The 23,124-nt window shown below is 35.6% G+C and overlaps 1 protein-coding gene and 1 pseudogene across 7 annotated transcripts in view; both read left to right on the forward strand.

Moving 5' to 3' along the window:
* Positions 1-23,124, forward strand: part of Rps6kc1 (ribosomal protein S6 kinase C1) — a 205,860-nt gene that overhangs the window by 158,656 nt on the left and 24,080 nt on the right. For all 7 annotated transcript variants that reach the window (XM_021729167.3, XM_078022795.1, XM_005329411.5 and 4 more), the window contains 4 exons: positions 3,698-3,745; positions 4,922-5,054; positions 14,807-16,405; positions 16,677-16,766. In XM_021729167.3, the coding sequence (XP_021584842.2) occupies positions 3,698-3,745; positions 4,922-5,054; positions 14,807-16,405; positions 16,677-16,766 (1,870 nt within the window). The remainder of the gene's footprint in view (positions 1-3,697; positions 3,746-4,921; positions 5,055-14,806; positions 16,406-16,676; positions 16,767-23,124) is intronic.
* On the forward strand, positions 7,873-14,795 carry LOC144367217 (large ribosomal subunit protein eL33 pseudogene; annotated as a pseudogene).

Genomic DNA, 23,124 nt, shown 5'->3' on the forward strand with positions numbered 1-23,124 from the left:
TTCTACTGAAAGATTTACATGTGTCAACCCCATTTTCTTTTCATCAGGGCAGTGTGGCCTCTGTCTTTCGCATTTTATTCCATTTCTCACTGCCTTGGACCGTGGTCATTTTTCAGTCCTTGTTCTTCAAGTTGTCTCTCAGTTGCTGGGATAATTACTCTCACGTTAAGTGTTCTCTTTCTATGGCATCTGAACCACTCTCTTTTCCTAGTTTTCTTTGTACTTTTCTCACTAAACTTTTGGTTGTTGTGTTATCTACCCACAATATTCCAACTGTGTATAACTTTCAAAATTCAGATATAAATACGACAATATATTGTTTACATATGTTATAACTTACTAGTTAAAGAGGAAGAACTCTGGAGTCAACTGCCTAGATTTAAATTTTGCCTCTACGACTTCTTTGTGCACAAGGTAGATTAACAGTTTTGTCGTTGTTTCCTCATCCACAAAATTGATTAATAAAAACCTGTTTGGAGCTGGGCATGGTGGCCCATGCCTGTAATCCCAGCAGCTTGGGAGGCTGAGGCAGGAGAATCACAAGTTCAAAGCCAGCCTCAACAACAGTGAGATATTAAGCAACTCAGTGAGACCCTGTCTCTAAATAAAATATAAAATACAGGTGGGGATGTGGCTCAGGGGTTGAGTGCCCCTGAGTTCAATCCACCACCACCCCCAACAAATTTTTAGAAAACCTGTTTGGTTTATGCAATTAAATTTCTTAAAACCCAGAACTTTGGTAGTATAAGGGAGGCATTAGTCAGGTAGGGTCCATTCTCATGTGTTTAGCTTTTATCTTTATGGAGAGTGCTTAAATATAAATGTATAGTCCTTATTAATAATAGAAAATAAGTCCTAACTTATTTTCTAAACCCCACTCCCATTTTTTAAAATTTTTTAAATTTTTTTTTTAGTTTTCGGTAGACACAACATCTTTGTTTGTATGTGGTGCTGAGGATCGAACCCGGGCCGCACGCATGCCAGGCGAGCGTGCTACCGCTTGAGCCACATCCCCAACCCCCCACTCCCATTTTGTCTTGTATTTTCCAGACTTTTAGACCAGAATTCACTAATTATAAGTTTATTGAACATTTACAATATGTTCTGTAATAGAAGAAATAGTTTCTTCTCTACTGCTATTAGCACAAATTTGGCAGCCTAAAGCCATGCAATTTATTATCTCAGGGTTCTGTAGATCAGTGATGCGACACAGGTGCCAACAGTGTTGTATTTCTTACTGAACTCTCTGGAGAAGAATCTGCTTCCAAGCTCATTTAAGTTAGTTGAATTCTGCTCTTCACAGTTGTAGGACTGAACTCTGTTTCCTTGGTGGCTGGCAGCTGATAGCTGCTCTTTGCTCCTAGAAGTTGCCTGTGGATTCCTTCTCAGGCTCTCTGCAAGCTCCTTGCTTCTTCCCTTTGGTTCTGACCTGTGGTCTCCAAAGCCAGCAACCATACTTCCCTCTTAGTCTCCGATCTCTGTTTCTTCTGCCACATCACTTCTGTGCTTTCCATTTCTTCTAGCAGGAGACAGTTCTCTGTTTTTAAAAGTTCGAGTGATTTGATGAAATCCACTAAGATATAATCCAGGGCAATCTCTGTGTTTTAAGGCCTGCCTCTTCATTACATCTTGAAAATTGTTTTTGCCATAACATAACCTATTCACAGATTTTGGAGTTTAGGGCATGAACATCTTTGAGGTCATTATTCGGCCTATGACAATCCCATAAAGAGCTTGAAGTTGGGTTGAGAGAAAAACAGGTGAACAAATAAAACCAAATTGAAGGGTTAGGGATGCTGTAGTAGAAGTCAGTACTGTATAAAATGGGAGAACAAAGGAAGAAAGTCATCAGTGTTATTCAGAGAGAGACAGTGATATTTGAGCTGAATATGGAAAGATGAGTACTTGTTTGATAAGTGGCTGTGGGAACATTTCCCAGAGAAATAGCAATAATAGTGATAGCAATATTAACCACTGGCTGTACTTTTGTAAGACTGTCTCCTTGAAATCCTCACAAATGGTAAATACTATTGTTAGCTACCATCACAGGCTCTACCTGTGAAGCTATAATGTCTTTAGTATGTAGAATGGGAATGTAAAATTATCTCATTGGGTTGTTGAAAGGATTAACATAGAACATAGTAAATAATTAAAATATCATAGGTAAAGAGACAGAGGCTAGTTATGAGTAGTATTTGCGAAGTAGAATTGGTCACTGGTTCTGAAGGTAGGAGACATGGGAATTCACAGTGACTTAGGGAAGTCTTGGATTTGGGAGTTTTCATGGAGGGTACTGTTATAGGAGAAGAGCAGTAACTTTGTTTTATTTTTGGTGAGGGCAGGGTTTGGGGAAAAGGAAGGGATATAGTCATCAGGTACTTGTGTTAATATTCTATTGCAACTAAATGGATATTGAAATGGTATAGGTCAGATACTCATAAGAGAGGTCAAAGATGAAGTTGTCACTTTCTTCAAGTTCATCACGTCTGAAATGGGATTTTCCATCTTTTCAAACTAGTTTCCTGTCTTAACTTCCTTGTTTTTTCTCACCATTCTTTTATTTTCCCCTGCTTAACTTTTTCTTTCATCATTGATTTCTCTCCCTCCTCTTTCAGTTGGGATTAGTAAATGTTTGACAGCCAGCTCTTTTGAAAGAGAAAAAAGACCCCATTTGCAGCATTTGCTGATTTTGGTGGTGTAAATACTCCTCCCTCCCCTGGCCATTTCCAGGATTGGGCTGTTTTGTGCCACAGTGGCGGATTGGGAAAGCAGCAACAGAGACCACATGTGCCTGTAAAGCCTAAAATACCTGGCTCTTTGAAGAAAAAGTTTGCCAACCATTGCCATAGTATGTAGAAATAATAATAATAAAAATTAACATGGCGGGATAATTTCTTTGTTCATTCCTCTAGTCATCAAGATGGAAGTGGGTGACAGTTCAAGGTGGCACTGTGTGAGATCATGAAGGATCTTGACATCATTTTATGGAGTTAGACTTTTTCTCTCAGTAAGACGAGAGGAGCGACATGATCTAAGTTATGTCTTAAACAGGAAACCTTTGCTGCCATTTGGAGAATAGATCACAGGGCAGCAAAGACGCAGGAGGCCAGTGTTACTAGCGAGAAAGGAGTTGATCTTTGCTTGTATCAGGTAAAGCTAGACGTAGTGAGGGGAGTTTGAATTCTGGATTTATTTTAAGGATAGAGCTGACAGAATTTGCTGATGGTGAAAATGATTTGAGGATGGGTCTAGAGTAGAGAAGCAGTACCAAACAGATACCTGAGGTGGTGGCCAGGCCCAGGTTATCAAGATCACATTATACCAAGTTGCTGCATGTGAAGTTTGGGAAAGAAAGCTGAGATTTGAACAATTTCGTTCTTTTTAATTTAAGTTTGTTTTTTTAAAAAATATTTCTTTCTCACCATTTGTGTTCCATGAGGGAAAACTCTTTGTCTAAAATATTTCCTTTTAAGAAATTCATTAAAAAATACATTTAGGACACATAGAGATGTTTCTAAAATATGGTATTTTTGGAAAGGAAATTATAACAGCATCTATTTTGAATAAGACTATTTATATCCTGTGATTTGGGGATTTAAAAGCAAGCTATTCTGAAATTAATAAATTCTTAGTTTCCAGAAGTAGAGTTAATGTTTTATGGTGTTATGATTAAATTATTACTTATATTTTTATATAGGTTTTACTTGTAATGGACACAAGGACAGAACAGACATTCATTTTAAAAGTAAGTAGAATTTGAATTTTCAAATTTACTTTCACATTGTGCTTTTGAAAGACAAGATTTAATTTTTGTGTGTATGGCTGTCTTAATGTTTTTGTGTTTGTAGTGATCTGTATTTATTTTCCTGTCCTTTCATCAAGTTGATAAATGTCCTGCAGCATAGATTTAAAAAAAGTTTTATGTTCTGAAATAGGGAGGAAATAAATTAGATCAATTGAAGAATAATCTTTGTGTTGTTTAAATACATCTCTAATAAATTTTGTGTAATTTGTGAATATCATACACAGTCTCATTTTTTATTATGACTTCTTCAGAACTGAAATTTTGTTCCAGGTATTTGGGAAAGTGTTATCTACATCCCTGGCTCTCATTTTGATCTAACTCAATTGATAACTAAATGAAAAAGATGATAAAATTCCTCAATTTCATAATTGTTTTTGGAATTAATTGTGATGGTATATATTGAAACTATTTTAATTTAAGCATTTCCATAGCATCCAGAAGATGCTTTGATTAGTTTTATATTTCCTTTCCTGATACTTCTTTTTTGCTGATAAGGCATGGCAGTAGGTCACATTGACACATACTGAAACACATTGCTTTTTATGAATATACTTTATCATTGACATTTCCTCAGTCTTTGAAACTAGAGTCTGATACTAGAACACACACACACACACACACACACACACACACACACACACACTCTCACACACACACTTGTTCTCTTTGAGGTATTATAATAATCTTTGTACTATTTTGGAATAGAATTTTCAAGTTGTTGGTTTAATCTAGTAGGAATATCTTTTGTGTCCCAGGAATTTGAATTGATCTCACAACGTCTCCTGTTTTAAAGATGTACATAAGTAAAATCAAACTTAAAAGGTCATAGAGAAATAACTGTGTGTCATCCTGATGACTTAGTTTGAGAGCATCTCTAATAAAAACACTGACCCACGTAATTGATTTTAATGGCAGCTTTGTGGCATCTTCCGTTCTCTGGATTCACGCCAGATGCCATCAGCACAGCCTCCAGGGACTGAGGGGCATAGAGCAGCAGATGAGTGGTTTCTCTGAAGCCCGGAGTAACTCGGATAGATTAGTTTGGTTGATAAACACAGAGCACAGCAGGCTCCAAAGGCAACTGAGGGTACAACTGACCTTTTTGTTCTCTGTCAGGGTCTAAGGAAAAGCAGTGAATACAGCAGGAACAGAAAGACCATCATCCCCCGCTGTGTGCCCAACATGGTGTGTCTGCACAAGTACATCATCTCTGAGGAGTCCGTATTTCTTGTGCTGCAGCATGCAGAAGGTTGGTTTGCAGTTAGATTGTTTATGTAGTGAAGAACGTCACCTGTTTAGCTTTCTAGTTTCCATAACATCTTTCTTATGTGAAACACATACGAGAAGCTGTTTGCTCATTCCTCTGCTCTGCCTTCCCACTTAGAGATGGGAAGGAAAACGAAAACTTGGGTGCACAGCAGATTTCTTTTGAACTATATACAGTACCATTCATTCTTAGGCATACTTTCTTTCCTAGTTTCTCATAGGATTTATCTAATATAATTAGAACTTTAATGTGAATGCACGTTAAGAGAGCTAGACATTATTTTAGGGATTTTATTTGGTTCTCTTTTCTCTGCTAAAAAGATACATTTATGTTAGATGACGAAAATGAAAAGCATCCCCTGAAGAATTAATTAATTACCTCCTTTTTATAGAAGGCCAGGGTATTTGCTTAACATTTGACATTACCTTGTTATTCTGATCTGAGTTTTTATGAATACAGCCATTGGCATCACATATGTGTACAAAGCAGAAGCATGGGGCTCTGCCTTCAAACTGTTTATGAAATTTTAGCTATTAGTGGAGGGAACAGGTGGCAAAAAATATTATGTTTTGATTTGGTTTTGCCTGTGAACACCTGAATTTAAATAGTCTTTTACTAAGAATGACTTAATACAGCATATAAATATAAATGCCTTTCATATAAATGATCTTTTGGTGTTTTTAAGAGATATTTTTAAAAACAGTAAAAAATTAATTATTTTTTATATTTCATAGAGACATTATTATTTTTATATTACTGAGAATAAAGAACTATTGTGCTTTACCAATTGGCATAACATCCAAATTTAATAATTTTCTGAGGAAAAGGAGTCATTGCTTCTGGAATGAGGTCTCTTATGATAACTAATGCAAGATTTTTGATGGGGGCAATAAACTATTAATATTGTTTATTATGAAGTACAGCACAAGATAACTACAGATGGAGGGAAGACCTCCATATGCAGTATTTAATAGGAAATTCAGAAGGGGCTCCATGGTCTCACAGGTATTAAGAGAGTTAATTGCGTGTGTGAATTGGATAACTAATTCACCTTTGTTCAGACATTATAGACAGCTTTTATCTGAGGATACCAGTGCATTACAGACATTATTGAATTAGAGGTCATGTCATCTGATAGCGAAATACAGCCACCTCTGGTGTGGAACAAAATAACTTGCGTAGTAATAATCCATAATAATTTAGAACAAGGTCAGTAGGATGAATGTAATTATAGTCAATATTCTATTACCCAGTGTGGATTATTCATGTTGGAGATTATCTGTGGTACATTTTCAATCCTAGCTTACCTCTGTTATTTGTAGCTGTATCTTCTTCCTCTTCTTCTTCTTTCTTCTCCAAATCATATGTTAGTTTTTCTTCTGTCATCTTCTACCTTCCCTTATACCGCTTAGAGCTAAAACTGATTTTACTTTATAATTTTATAATGTCTTAAAGTCATAGACATAGGACCTTCAAGTTTTCTGCTGTTATAAATAATCTTTACTAAGTCTCTTTCTCCTTACTGTTGACCATATCTGACTTTGGATGGACATATGACTATATAATTTGGCCTGAATTATTTAAACTTGGAAGCAGCATATCTTTTGATTGTTTCTTTTAGATATCTATTGTTTAATTTTAAGAAGGGTTTAGAATACAAAAAATAGTAAATTGTGGTGCTACTAGGAATTCTCAATTCATTTGCTACTCAACCAATTCACTGAGCATGTACTATGTAGTTAGCTCATTTTAGGTGAAAAAGATAGAAATAGAACCTGCCCTTGTGAAACTTAAATTCTTGTTGTGGAGGACAAGCAGAAAAACAAAAAGCAGTAGATTAATGGCATGACCCTGATCTTTAACACAGGGAGATCTAACCGAGAACAACTGAGGTTTCTTTCTATTAAGAAATCAAGGAAATTCTCTAAGAAGGTGACATTTAAGAGGAATTCTGAATGGCAAGAGAAACCATCCTTTGAACATTAGGTCCTGGTACAGGGACCAGTGTAAAAACAAACTCAGGATGTTTGATAACCAAAAAGGAGGCCATTTGGTTTGAATCAGTAGGTGAACACAGCACTGGTACAGGAGGGCACTGGAGAAGGCGGCAGGAGCTTGTGCAGAGGGTAAGGACTTTGTTTTTTCTTCAAGTGCATTGGGAATCACTAGACATGTTGAGCAGTGATAGGATCTGGTCTGCATTTTAAAAAGGCCACTCTGGTTGTTGTTTGGGAAATGAGTCTTAGAAAGCCAAGAACTGAGATGTGAAAGGTTAATGTAGGAGTCTGGGTGAAAGAGGCTGAGGGCATGGCCTGCTGGCGTGCCAGTGGTGATGTCCTAAGGGTAGTGTCAGAGGGAGCTGTTATGGATTTGGGAGTAGGGAGAGAAGAGTCTGTAGTAATTTCTCAGATTTGGCTCGAGCAAGGGAGTGAACTGGATGATGTCTCAGTGGTTATTTTCTGAGGTATTTTGTGTGAAGATGGTAAAAACAAGTCACTCTCATATGTATAAATAGTTATTACTGAAAAAGTTAATCTTGAACAGTTTTCTCCATGTTACCAATGCTTAAATATTTATGATTTGTAGCTTTAACCTCCTACTACTTACAGAACTGTCTGTAATTTATTTGAGTCTCTTGGATTCATTTTCTTTTCTGTTTTTAATTCATTCAGTTGGAAATGTATTGAGTGCTTACTGGAGCCCAGGTGAAGTTCTAGTGCGACAATGACTAAAACAAAGACTCTGCCTGTATGGAGCTTCCATTGTGTAGAGGTGGAACAGACAGACAACAAGTATGTAAATGAATGTGTGTCAGCTGGAGATAAATACTAAGGAGAAAATTAAGAAAAGGAGGGAAGGGACTTGTCAGAGCGGTGCTGTTTTATATAGGGTGGTCACTTGATTGAGAAAGGCACATTTGACCTGAGACCTGAAGGAAATTAGGAGGAGCAATGTGAGGGAATATGTGAGGGAAAATGTCTTGGCAAGAGAGAAAAGAGTGCATAAGCTCAGAAGAGTGCTTGGTGTGTAAGAAGTAGCAGGACAAGTGTGACTAGAGAGAATGGGAAGAGATGGGGCTGAGTTTAGAGGAGTGAGTAGGAGGACAGGCAGATTCTGTATGGTCTCATAGGCAACTTTAAGAACTTGACTGTACTCTAAATGAGATAGGAAGTCATTGGGGGATACTGAGCAAAGGAATGACAATATAGAAATCATTCTGACTGTTTTGTGGAAAATAGAACATAGGAGGGCAAAGGCAAAATCAGGGAGAACAACTTGGAGGTTGTTACAGCAATTCAAATGAAAATCATGGCAGATTGGACAGGTTTTTGTATTAGTTCATTTTCTGTTATTATAACAAAATATCCTGGGCTGCGTATTATATAAATAAGTGAGGTTTATTTACCTTGTAGTTCTGGAGGTTCAAGGCCATGGTGCGAAAATCTGTTTGGTCTGGTAAGGTCCTCATGGTGCATGGTATTACAGTAGTAGGAATGTGTATGAAAACAAGAGATAATGTGGTGAGACAGGAATCCAGTGGGGGACTTTGGTCTTAGTGACTTCAGGACCTCCCACTAGGTTCTACTCTTTAAGGTCTTACCACTTGTTAGCATTGCCACCCTGGGGACCACACTTCCAACACCTTAATCTTTGGGAGGCATACTTATAACCATATTCATAGTTAGTAGTGGTGGTGGTGGGATTGTTACTGGAGTCTGACTATATTTGAAGGTAGAACTGGCATGATTCTGCCTTACATAACTCTTAAGGTTTTTTGCTTAAATAATTGAAAGAATGGACTTTCCATTTACTAAGCTGTGGAAGGAATAGATTTAGAAGGAAAAAATGCAGGATTCAGTTCTGTAGGTACTTATTATTCAGGTGGTGTTGAGAAGGAAGTGGGATATAACAGACAAGATTTTTGGGGAGAGGTTTAAAATGTTTATTCTTTTAAATTAACCTCTTAACTCTATTTGAAGAAGAAAGGTGTGTAAGTTCCTAAAATCAGGATTATATAATATTCCTCACATATCCTTATAGCAGAATGCTTGGTGTGTAGTCAATGCTCTGTGTAATCATAGAGTACTGAGCCTGTTGGAAAAAAGGCCAAGCTGAAAAACAAAGATTGTAAAAGCCCTGGAGTGTTGACATACTAAATAGTAGTGGGAAAGAATTTCTCCCCAAGGGACCAAAGTAGTAAGATGATTCTCCCTTTTTAGCTAGGTTTTTAAAAAAAATGTATAAAACTAATCTATAAACAAATAAATTAAAACTATAAAGAAGCATATAAAAGTAAAAATTACCTTTTCCCCAGAAATAGACACTATTGACAGTTTATTATGCATCTTCCAAAAATTTTCTATGTATAAACATTTACTCTTCACTTATTTGATTTTTAAAAATACAGATGATTATATTGTGTCTTTATCTTGCTTTTCCCCACCCCATCTTTGCAATGTACCTTGGACCCTGTGAGTTCAAGTAGATTTATATTAAGAAAGCCAGTGTTGTGTAGTGTTTAAAAAGGATTTCAGTGCCAGGCTATATGAGCACAAATGTTGATTTGTTATTACTAGTTGTGCAACCTTGGGCCCTAACCTTTCTGTGTCTCAATTTCTTCATCTGCAAAACAGGAACAATAATAGTTAGCTACCATTTTATAGGGTTGATGTGAAAATTAAATGGTTGATAAATGCAAAATACGTAGACTTGGACTCGGTACTTGGTAAACATCTTGTATTTGCAAATATTGCTGTGATATTTTTGAGTAGATATAAAGTGATTGTGCAGATTTACCATAATTTATCTATTCCCTTACTAATTATTTTTAAAAAACTGTTCCCAGTACTTGTACATGTATATCCTTGTGCATTCTTATTTTGTCTTGTTCTTAAAAATTATTTGTAGGACAATGTTCTGAAATGGAATTTCTGAGTCAAAAGATGATTTTTATCATTGCTATAACAATATTTGATTATCCATATTAACTTTAAGTCCTAATTCTGGTCAAGCAGATTAATACATTATTGAGCAATCTTGTAGAAAGACAATAAATTAAAATGTGATGAGAGGTAAGGAGATAATTTTAGTTAACCCTTATGAATTACTATCTTTATAGCTTAAGATGCTTCAGTAATTGCAACTTTGTTTCAAAAGGGCCTAGAAAAATGCCTGTGGAGGCCTGCTGGCCAACGGGATTTCTAAAAGCCATATATGTCTGGAAGGCTATGGTGCAAAGCCATTTTTGCTGGCTGTAAGCAGGGTCTTTGGAATCAAAGGGAGCACATAGCACATAGCTCTTCTAAAAATTGAAGGTGTTTATGCCAGAGATGAAACCAAGTTCTACTTGGGCAAAATGATGAAACCAAGTTCTACTTGGGCAAAAGATGTGCTTATGTGTACAAAGCAAAAAACAACACAGTGACTCCTGGTAGCAAGCCAAACAAAACCAGAATAATATGGGGAAAGGTAACTTGTGCCACGGAAACAGTGGCATGGTTCAGGACAAATTCTGAAGCAACCTTCCTGCTAAGGTCATTGGACACAGAATCCGTGTGATGCTGTACCCCTCAAGGATTTAAACTAATGGAAAATAAATAAGATGAATTTGTGCTCTTGTTAAACAAAAACAAAAACAAAAAAAAAGAAAAGAAAAAAGAAAAAGAAAAATATCATTTACATATTCTTATAAAGTGTTAAAATTATTAATATTTTAGGTGTTTTCTATTTATATTTTATGATTTAGCAATAACAGAGTTTTTAAAAGTTGTTTAATGTTATAATAATAATAATAATAATAATAGTGATATTAGTATAAGTTTTTATGTTGGGCCTGATCTCAACTCTGCAGAAAGTGAAAACCCAAGCAGATTTTGTGGGTGAGACACTTTAGTTAGAATCATGTGCTCTTGTAGGTGATGTGATTTTATATTTTTTATAATTGAAAAAGGGATGTGATTTGATCAAAATATTGTTTTTGTAGTTCAGTATTGAGCATTAGGAACAATAAATTTAAGTGAGCACCCATCAGAGAATGAGAAAGAACTAAGAGTTTTGTCCCTTTAAAAATAACAGTTTTTGTAATTGATGTTAAAGTGCTTGTTTAGTCTAGCAACAGATTCCATAAAGAAAACACTGACAATCATATTTAAAAATTTATCTAATAATGAGAACAATGGAAATTAAATAGAATACCATACTTGATTTATCAAATGCATAAACTTTCTAATTTTTTTTCTTTAAGTCTGTGGATCAAACCCAGAGCCTCATACATACCAGGCAGGTGCTCTACTAGTGAGCCAAATTCTCAACCCAAACTTGCTACTATCTGAAATGGGCAAGTTTGGCCATCAGGATGGCGCTGTGTACATTACTTACCAGAAGGTACAGTGATTTGGCAACATGTACCAAAAACATTAACATGCTTCTTGATTTAGTATTTTCAATTTTGGGATTCTGTCCTGATGAAATAATCAAAGAATGCAAATATTTGTATGTATTAATATTTATTATTGTAATTCTTATAGTAAAAAAACTGAAAACAACTTAAATGTACAGCAGAAGAACATTTAACTGTATCACAACATCTGTTGCATGGATATGCTATATATCCATTCAAGCTCATTTTCTCATGAAAATTAGGAAATGTTTATGATGTTATTTGTGACTAAGAAATGTGAAAGTAAGTATAGTAATGACTTAATAGTGTTTATCATTAGGTGGTGGGATTACAGATAATTTAAATTTTTGTCTTTTCTATTTTCCTGTTCTTTTCTGTATTTTTTGAAAAGTTTTACAGTAAAGCTCTATATTAGTTTTAAACTAGGAAGAAAATGTGACCTCTTCTAAAATGATATTACTAGTACTTGTACACCTTTTTCTTTGAAAGTATTTTAAAAAATTGTGAAGATACCACTTGTTATTACTCAGTTTAATAAATATTTATTAACTCACTAGTGTTAGGTAGAATCCTCTGCAGTTATTAAGATCTTGCAATCTGGTAAAGGAAATAATAAAAGCATAAAAGTAACATTAATATGAAGTAGAATGTTGTAAATGTCATATGAGGGACCAAATGATGTAGAGGATTCGAAAAATATATGAATTATATATCCTGTAAAGGGATACAAAGAAATTGGTAAAAAGAACAGATTCTGAAGCACTTTCAAGAATGGGTAGGATTTTGAAAAGCAGATACTCAAGGAAACTAATAGGAAAAAATTTTAAGTGGTAGGTGTAGAATGAGAAAAAGCCCAGCCTGGGTTTATGTGGGGATGTCTAATTCAAGTGAATTCTGTAATGAGTAGGGGAAGAGGACCCAATTATGAATTGGTACTGTATTACCCAGGGGTTCAAATGCCTATGGGGAGTTGGTAGATAGTTCAATATGTAGAGGGATTTGAGTTCTTAAATGAAGAAATGGCATGATAAGATCTGGGCTAAAATGGAAGTTTAACTGGACAACAATTAGTATGATAGAGTGATATAGTAGGGACTTTATAGTCTAGTTGTGGCTAAAGCATTATACCCAGAAGCACAGAATCACCAAAGGAATGAAAAGAAGGAGATGCCTGGGAGAAACACTATAGCTAGAACTCATAGGACTCGGAGACTTGTCAAATGTAGGAGGAGCAAAGAAAAAAAAAATTCAAGGTTGGTCTGAAACTTTTATGCTAGAGTGATTCGGAAGACAGAAGGATGTGATTTGGGGGACAAAAATAAAGAATTTAAGTACATTGAATTTTAGATTCATTGGCCTAAGAGTGAAGGAAACTTCCCAGAATTTTATCAGGTCGTGTTTCTTGCTGATACTGAAACTTGTACGTGGTGATGGCACATCTCATGAAGTGTTATCGACTGACTGAACATTGGCTTAGTGCCTTCCATGTCCTGCCTACTATGTAGACAGTGGGCATAGAAAGGTGAAAAAGACTTGATCCTTCCCTCAAAGGAGTCATCATCCTGGAGAATAAAAAATCACAGTGTCATTTTATTTGGATTGCATAAGGATCTCAGCTTCAGGGTTAGGCATTATTGTTTGGGTGCCAAGTTTAGGTAAGTGTGCTCAGAAGAATGTGGTTATTGTTGTCAAAAGACTTTAGACTGGAATTGATGCATAGTTTCTTTGTGAGTGTGAATTTGAAAACCATATGGAAACATTGAGTATACTCCAAAGAGGACAGAAAGCTTCAGGTAAGAAAAAATGAGACAGAAAAGTTACATCACTGTTATCAAAATGGGGAAGTCTGTTAACTGGATCATTGGTAGAAAGAGATGCATGATAATCCTAGGATTGATATTACGACACTTACCCTTTACTGATCATTTATTCTGTGGTAGGCACAGTGATTTGGGTATTTATGGAATTTCTAGAAATGAAATGTAAAATGCAAAATTTTTGGATGCAACTGCTGATTTATTCATGCCATTCATTGTCAATGGTTACTTTTCTTTAAGATTTAGCTACATTTGATATATGTTGCTTAATAGTGACACTAAAAATGTTCTGAGCCAGTTATATCTTTCTTTACAAAGTATGCCTCCCTATATACTGCTTTTAAGATTTCTGGATCAAATCTAATTAATTATCTTTCTTTTACTATTATTTTTAATCAGTGCATTTGTGGGGTTTTGATACTCTAGTTTTTATATAAAGATTCTAATTAGCAGAAAACCTCTAATTTTGAATTTTTAATGGTTAAAATAAAACAAAAAAATGGTAAAGTAACTACATAACAAATAGTAAAGTAACTACATAACAAATATTATTGGTAAAAAGCTGAATTATTTTATGTTTATTTGATTTCTGCAAAAGTGTTTTAAGTGATTTTAGTTTAGTTTCATAGATATAAATCAGAATACAGAATCAGAATTATAATAACTTACCTCATTAATTGCTACTCAGTTAATCTTTCTCAATGGCTTTACTTGAGCTTACATAACATATGAACATGTATCAGGGAGCATAAGATGGAAAAATAATGTCATTTAAAGACAAATTATATTACCAGATGCCAAATTTCTCCTTCAATTTTTGGCTTTTTTTTTTTTTTTTTGGGGTACAAGGGTTTTAACCTAGGAGTGCTTAACCACTGAGCCACATCCCCAGGCTTTTAAAAAATATTTTATTTAGAGACAGTCTCTCTAAGTTGCTTAGGTCTCATTAAGTTGCTGAGGCTGGCTTTTAACCCACAATCTTCCTGCTTCAGTCTCCCAAGCTGCCGGGATTACTAGTGTGCGCCACTGTGCCTGACTTGGATTGGGCATTTTCAAAATGGAACAATACAATATTGTTGATTTTTTTCCTTCATTGTAGTATACAAGTTCAAATGGTATTTATGTATTTCTGCTTGACCAATTATTACATAACCAGACCAGAACATAATCAGATGTTTCTAAGACGAAATAAGAGTTAACTTAAAGCAAGATTTTAGCTGTGAGATTTCATATTAGTGTTTGCTATAACTAATTTCCCTTCAAAAGAAAGAAATAGGTTGTCATTTTTTTAAATTAATTGATATCAGGAAAAATACTTGAAACCATACTTATCAGTTAGCAATAATAAAATTGAAATGTAGCTTCAAATTTTATTAAATATGCCTGTTTTATAGCACATTTGACATTAATGAGTATTGTTGACTTGGTTTTGATGATTATTAGAATACTTTTTTTTTCTAATTGCTTAAATATCTGTTTAAAGATCTTATTGTTTTTTTGCTTGTACTTGTTCACAGGTGGCAAACTCTGGTCATATATTAGTAAATTTCTAAACAGAAGTCCTGAAGAAAGCTTTGACATTAAGGAAGTGAAAAAGTCCACACTTACTGAAGTTCATCGGCAGCAGCCAACTTGTAGTTCTCAGGACAGTGGCAGCTTTGAATCCAGAGGAAGTGATGGGGGAAGCACACTTAAAGTTCTGCCTCTGAAGACTAGTCTTACTCCAAGTTCTCAAGATGATAGCAACCAGGAAGATGAAGGCCAAGACAGCTCTCCAAAATGGCCAGATTCCGGTTCGAGTTCAGAAGAAGAATGCACTACTAGTTATTTAACATTATGCAATGAATATGGGCAGGAAAAGATTGAACCAGGGTCTTTGAACGAGGAGCCTCTCATGAAGACTGAAGGGAATGACATTGATACCAAAGCCAGTAGGAGCTTTCCAGCACATCTTGCTGCTGACAGTGACAGCCCTAGCACTCAGCTGAGAGCCCACGACCTGAAGTTCTTCCCTGGAGATGAGGACCCAGAAGCAGTTTGTTCTCCAAGAACCTCTGATTCCCTCAGTAGATCAAAAAATAGCCCCATGGAGTTCTTTAGGATAGACAGTAAGGATAGCACAAGTGAACTCCTGGGACTTGATTTTGGAGAAAAACTGTGTAGTCTAAAATCAGAACCTTTGAAACCATTCTTTACTCTTCCAGATGGGGACAGCACTTCTAAGAGTTTTAATTCCATTGAGAACAAGGTAGAGTTCAAAGCTCAGGACACCATTAGCAGGGGCTCAGATGACTCAGTCCCAGTTATTTCCTTTAAGGATGCTGCTTTTGATGATGTCAGTGGTACTGATGAAGGAAGACCCGATCTTCTTGTAAATCTCCCTGGTGAACTGGAGCCAACAAAAGAAACTGCTGGAACAGGACCTACTAAGTTTATTCAGACTAATGTGGGCATGGTAGAAAGCAAACTGTTGGAAGCCCCGGATGTGTTGTGCCTCAGGCTTAGTACTGAACAGTGCCAGGCCCCTGAAGAAAAAGGCACAGAGGAACTGAGTGATCACTCTAGGCCCAAGCCCTGTAGTATAGCTGAGACACACTATGCGCAGGAGGATCTTGGGGTGTTATTTGTAGCAGCTGTTGATCATAGTAGTTCAGGGGACCTGCCTTTGTTACCCAGCTCAGATGCTGAGTTGCAAGGACTTCGAGTGGCGGAGTTGGCAGTAACTGCAAACACCACAGAAGAAAGCTTATTCTATATCTCTAATCCCCTCTCAGGTGCTAATGAATACAATGCAAACACAGACACTTTAAAAACAGAGGAAGTATTGCTGTTTACAGATCAAGCTGATGATTTGGCTAAAGAGGAATCTACTTGTTTATTCCAGAGAGACTCTGAGAGGAAGGGAGAAAGTATGTTAGCACTAGAAGGAGACAAGGAAATCCATCAGATTTTTGAGGACCTTGATAAAAAATTAGCACTAAACTCCAGGTTTTACATCCCAGAGGGCTGCATTCAAAGATGGGCAGCTGAAATGGTGGTAGCCCTTGATGCTTTACATAGAGAGGGAATTGTGTGCCGCGATTTGAACCCAAACAACATCTTATTGAATGATAGAGGTCAGGAACTTTTGCAAATGCATTTCTTTTTATTCGCTGTTGCTTCCAATTAACTGAGTAGGCGTTTTATCTTGTAATTAGTATCTTCATTTCCTGTCTAGAGCTTCATTATCAGTGCAGCAAATTCACCCCCAGTAATAGCTTCTAGTACTTAATGATGCCATTATTCTTAATGATACTGTTTTTAGCTACAAAAGGAGTAATTACAGTTCACTTCTGCAGAAAATGGAAGAGAAAAATGTTTTGATTTCTCCTGTCGTTTTGTTTTTAGGACACATTCAGCTAACGTATTTTAGCAGGTGGAGTGAGGTTGAAGATTCCTGTGACAGCGATGCCATAGAGAGAATGTACTGTGCCCCAGGTTAGAACCATCTCCTAAAATGTCTCACTTGAAAAAGTGGTCCGGCAGCTCTCCTTTCTTTATAAAAGTTGTATTTTTCACTAGCAGTTCATATACATATTGATTGGTTATCTCTTTAACCCTCTAAAAAGGAAAATTTGGGGAATAAAACCATCGTATATAGGTTGTGTGTTTTGTGTGTGTGTGTGTGTGTGTGTGTGTGTGTGTGTTACTTGTAAAAAGTGGTTATACATCCCTTAGAACTTGAAATAAATTCCTTAAAATGACTTAACTAGTGACTTAACTTTAGATATCTTGACCCTCTTTACATGGATGATTTTTATTAAGATGTTAGAGGTAGCTGACTAAAGGATCAAATTCCTAAGGCTATAAATAGATAAAAATTTTAAAAAATGCATTGTGATTTCAGTGATGAGTAGACCTGGCATTTTCGAATGCAGTTTTAAGATTCTTTCTATATTTAACAAAATTTAGGAAGCATGTTCTTCTTTTAAAATAGCCCATTTAGCCAAACATTGACACAACAGGTTTCTCCTGCCCTTATTGTATTGTCTTTATTTTTAAAAATAAGAGATTTATTTCTGTGGGTTTGAAGTCCTTGATTGATAATTTTAGGTAAGTTAAGCATATGAATTACGTTTGAGTTACTTTTTCCTCTCTCATCATTGCGGATTGGGCTATATTTGAATGCAGAGATTGTTTGCTTTGCCTAGCACTTACTATCTTTGGATGACTACAGTTTCTTCACTCCTGGTGCCCCTATCCCACAACCTCCGCTGCCCCCAAGAAGCCTCCATCTACTTCCAAAGGAGTTTCAACTGATTATGCTGACATCATCTATTTGATTGTTGGTTATTACAGTATTTAATGCTTACTAGCCTACCAGTGTATTGATGCTTATCTTGTTTAACTCTGCTGCACAGGAAATCATTATAATTTGAATTTAAAGAGATTTACTATTTTTTAGTTACAACCTTCATTGTTAAGAATTACAGTGAAGAGGAAGAGCAAAGTTTTTCATTCTATAAGGAAAATATGCTTAAACTTTCCTTAAATAACTATTGGGAACTAATACTGTCACATTCTTTTCCAAATTAGGACTGATTTTATTTTTTCCTAGACAATAGAACAAAACTATAATTTTTTCTCCCTCAAATAGATGACATGATTCTGATTTTTGAAAACATATTGGTGTGATATAGTAAAAGGAATAACAAAAATTTCATAGAGAAATCGATTCATTACAATTACCTGTCTGGTTGGGTGGGGTGGCACAGGTCTTGGAAGACTGAGACCCTAGGATTTCAAGTTCAAAGCCAGCCTCAGCAAAAGTGAGGTGCTAAGCAATTCAGTGGATCTTGTATCTAGATAAAATACAAAATAGGACAAAAAACCAGTTGTTTGTCTTGATTGTTAGTTTTATAGACACCACCCAACTTTCTAATTTGATAAGAAATTACATGTTAGGTTTCAGTGTACATAAGTATATTTATTAATACTTATTATATATATATATATCTGGCTCCTTATTTCCTTATCAGTAAGGTGGTATTTTAGCATTCAAGCAAATTATTTTTCTTTAGTCTCAAGCACAGTCTGTTTTTTTAATGGCCATAACTTCTTGGGATCCTGAGAGCATTAATACATGTGGGACAAAACCATAATACATTCATCAACAGATACATACTTTCAATTTTGTGATCTGTTTAATACAGATTAGTTTCTGAATTCTAATTTTTAAGCCTTTTTTCAGAAATCACCATTCTCATAGTTCATCAGCAGGTGGCAGTGTACCATTAATGGATTTTTTTTTTTTTTTCTTTTTTCCCTTCGCTGTCCTTTTTCAGGTTGTCCTTCACTAGCATTTGGGGAAAAACAACAACAACAACAACAAACCTTTAGTATAAAAAGAGGCTTTGTTGTAATTATTTACATAAAGGGATTTGCCTTCAAGCTTTGTTAGTTGTGCTAGAAGTGTTCTAGTATTACTGTGTGCATGAATAGTATGGAAAGTTTCTCCAGTCCTTGGGCCTATTAACCTAAGCAGCAAGGTGAAACAAAACCAGTCATAGTCTTAATAGAAAGGTCATGTTAATGTTCTAATTTAGAAGATCTCAAACTTAAAGAACTCAGTTAAGTCTACACGTTACTAACCATTTGCTTACAATACTGGGGGAATTGAAGCAAAAATTTATAAATTACTGTTTTTCTTGAAACTGAATAGCAGAGCTACTAATAAAAACTACAAGTAGTTATTCCTCCTTGTTCTCAAAGGGTGGTGGAAACAATGATAGTATGTTAGTGCATTAGTGTTTAAAACTCACTAATCAGTAGTTGTTAGACTTCTTGATCTACCCTTAGAAACACCAGGGTTGAAATGGTTCCCTCCCAAATCCTACCCCAGCTCGAACCTTGGTGTTTTTATGCAAGTAACTCTAAAGCCTGCTAAGCACTCATGTTTGGTTTGAAAGTGAAGTTGTCACAAGATTCTGATGAGGACGATTCACCTTTGTTTGAACAGCATGGGGCCCTTACCATTCTTCCCCCCCTGGAAATCCTTATCATATTTTTGTCCTAAAAACATCACCCACCTGCCCTGTACTTTATAATATCAGCAGTGTGTCTTTTTTATCTTGTGGATGATGTGCTTCTATATTTTGAGAAAAATTTCCAGTAACAGATTCGATTTACATGGACAGAAACTTGAGCAAATGCCAAACTAGCAGGGGGGCCATTATTCTGCTCTATAAATAAGTTTAAAACAGAAAAAACACACACAGAAACCTGTGAATCAACATGTTTTGGTCTAATTGAGGGAAAGGCAAGATAGATAAATTTTGAAATGCAAATGATCACCTTCTGTTATTTAAGAATAGTTTCTGCCAACTTTATGATCTTAGATTTTTAAAAGTCCTAGTCATTTCAACAATGCATACTTCCAAGGAAGTTCAATATTCATATGTTTCTACAACCTAAGAACTTTTTTTAAGTCGCCTTTTTTTAATATTAAAGAAAACAAATCCAGCAACAAAAAGACAAAAACCATGGCGCTTTCTCTTGTCTACATCTGTGAAAAAGCCAGCACATAAATGGCTGCAGCTGCAGACCCATCACGAGGGTCTTGAGAATACGAATGCACTGATCAAACCCAGCCCTGTTTTCAAAGTAGAAACCATTCCTTTTAGGTTCACTTTGTATCCTTAGATTATCCAGGGTGATTCTCTAGCAAGGTTTTATTTTAAATAAACATCATTCAAGGTAAATGGGCTCTTTTTATACCACAGACACACAGAATGGAGTTCAGAAAGAAAAAAGCAAAAGAAATGGTCCACAAAGTAGGAATAGATTGTTTGGCATGACAATATAAATATAACACTGTCTAGTTTCCATAAAGATACCTTATGAGGAGACTTTTAGATAGGTTCTGCTTTTCACTGAGAGAGATTATAGAACAAAAATGGGGGTAGACTGGTTATTCTTCTCCAAAGGACTTCCTTTTAGTTACTCTGTTTTTACTTCTATTTGTACATAAAACATACAGTTTTAGACAAAGAATTTTATATGTTTTATCACTTGATAATGTAGAATAAATTTTTGTTATAGCATTTTAAGTATAAATGAAAAATAAGATGTCAAGAGTGTAATTTTTTTCTTTGCCTACCAGTATTTTTTCTTAACAGTTTTGACTCTCATCATAAATAAGCAGCTGGAAAATAGAACTTATACTATTAACTGTATAAGATACAAAAGACTATTTGAAAGTTTAATATGCAGTCTAACTCAAGTGAGTAAGATTATTTATACATTAGTTATTATGCTAACATAGCCATTTAAGTTTCCCATTCCAGTCTTAAGCATGTTGATGTGATATCCTGTCAGCATGCCCTTCACTTTTATTTTCCACCCCATTAGGAGCCTTTAATTTTAAATGCTGTAAATTTACATTGATATTTCTCATTGAATACTTTTCAGATTCAAGAATTTATAGGTGAATATGTGTGTAAATTGAAGAAGTCCAAAGTGCTTTTCACTGCAGCCCAATCTCCACGCTCCCAGATGTCAAATGACAGCTTTGCTTCCTCTGTTAGGCGATTTCACACTTGGAAACAGCTCACAGCTGACGGTGAAAAGTGAAACATAGAAAAATCATGCTGAAAAGTATCTGCAAAATTCAGTTTTAGAGCATGACGTTTATTTTTACCATCCTTTGCTCTTCTGGCCTGACTTTATCAAATAATCCATGAATATATTTTTTGGGGGTAGTCTACCCTGCTTTTCTCCATAAACATGCTTTCCACTTGATTTATTTCTTTTTAAGCATGGTGCTGTGTGTGATAGTTAGGTATTATATAATTAGAACTAGGACTCAGACCATGGATGGTTTAAAATGTCTTGAAGCCATCAGAAGGTTAAGACAGAATATTTAAGTGGCGTTGAGAATTACCAAACCCATGTAACAATCCCAGGTCAAACATTAGCTCATTGCATTGCCTTAGGCAGTTATTTAAGACTTTCTAGCCCACAGTTTAACAGTAGTAAAATAGATTTGTCACATATAAGTAAAAATCACTGATGTCAATTCATCTGACAACCTTCTTATACCAAATTTAGTCAAAATTCAAGTTCATCTTAGTAAGGCAAGAATTTTTTCCTCCAACAGTAAATATTGATTTCTCATCCAACATTAGTAGGGTTAAAAGAGTTATTTCATTTGGAGGACTTTTTAAGCAAATATTTTATTTATGAAGTTTGTACATAATATATATAATATGGAGATAAAGGATTTATGGAAAGTATTTTCATTCAGAGGAAGATGCCAACTTTTGAAGCAGCAAAAAATGAATGCCAAGATTCTCAACAAATGAAATTGTTTAAAGAAAAAAGAATTATTTAGATATGAGAATTTATGAGTCCTGGGTAATTTCACTAACCTTGAGTGATTTAATTTTAGGAATGTGATGTTAATAGAGAAAGCAAATATAGATGTATATTTTGAAATAACAATGACATAATCACATTTTTTTTCTCCTTAAATGAGAAAGAACAAAAAAGTAAGGGTGAGTTGTGCAAATAATTTAAAAAGAGTAAAATGTTTGTGTTTACTATTAAAATATTATTTTTCAAATAGTAACTCTTTGAATGACCTGTCAGGAAAATTTCAGCAGCAGCTTTCTTATACATAGTGGAGGTTTTAATACTTCCTTAAGTTAACAAATATATTTGATCCTTTGCCTTTAGTTCTTATTGCCATCTATTTCTCCTTGAGGAGAACCAGTAAATTGTCAGGTTTGTTATGAAACAAGGGCAATTTTATACTGAGGGAAATTCCCTTGTGTACTTTGCCTTTCTCTCTAGCAGTGAAACTTGTGATGAGTACAGAGTGGGGGCTTCAAGTCTACAGAGGTCTGACTTTGTCCAGGCAAGATCCTTCTGATGTAAAGAAGAACAAGTGTCTTTAGAAGGATTTGAGGGTGTGGAACCCTGTGATCCATCCCTAGGTAGGATACATAATGAGCCCTCACAAAACCCTACTGTTGGTTGGTCACCTTCCCATCTGGATTAAGAGCACCCCATAAACAGACCCATTCTGAAATCATACTTCTCCTATCAGGCCAGAATGTGATTTGTCTCTAGTGGTGAAACTGAGACAGGGTAAGAGCAAAAAGTTCAGTCTCTGTTATTTGGCATCTCAGAAAATGCTATATTAGCCTCTCCCAAGAGAAGTTCTGTTAGAACTAGAAAAGTTTGTAAGGATGATTAATTGATAAATTCTACATATAGAAGGGGTGCAATACAGTATTTCTATACATATCCCAGTACTATCTGATATTTGGTGGGAGAAGGATGTGTTAGCTTTCTGTTATTATAATACCGAGATAATCATAAAGGGAAAGGTGTATTTTGGTTCACAGTTTTGGAGGTTCCAGTTCATGGTTGCTTGTTGCTTTGGGCCTGTGGCAAGGCAGGACATGACAGTGGGAACATATGCTGGAGCAAAACCACTCACCTCATGGCTGAAAGCAAAAGAGAGAAAGAGGAAGGGTGAGGGTCCCACGCTCCCCTTCAGTGGCACACCCCTGTGACCTAAAGACCTCCCACTAGGCTCCACTTCTTAAGGGTTCTACCACCTTCTGATGTTGCTAAGCTCAGGACCCAGCCTTTTAACCCCTGGGCCTTTAGGGGGACATTTAGGATCCAAATTATAGCAGTATTTTACCTCAAGATTTAGATCATTAAAGAGAAATTGATTTTAACCTTCTGTTTACTCCAAACTGTTTTCTTTATGATCTGATACAAATTTTATTTTCAGAAGAGGAAAATGAGACTAGAGAATTTTAAGTCATAGCTGCAGAATCAT

This window comes from Ictidomys tridecemlineatus, chromosome 10 (assembly GCF_052094955.1).
Source record: "Ictidomys tridecemlineatus isolate mIctTri1 chromosome 10, mIctTri1.hap1, whole genome shotgun sequence".
Taxonomy (NCBI): domain Eukaryota; kingdom Metazoa; phylum Chordata; class Mammalia; order Rodentia; family Sciuridae; genus Ictidomys; species Ictidomys tridecemlineatus.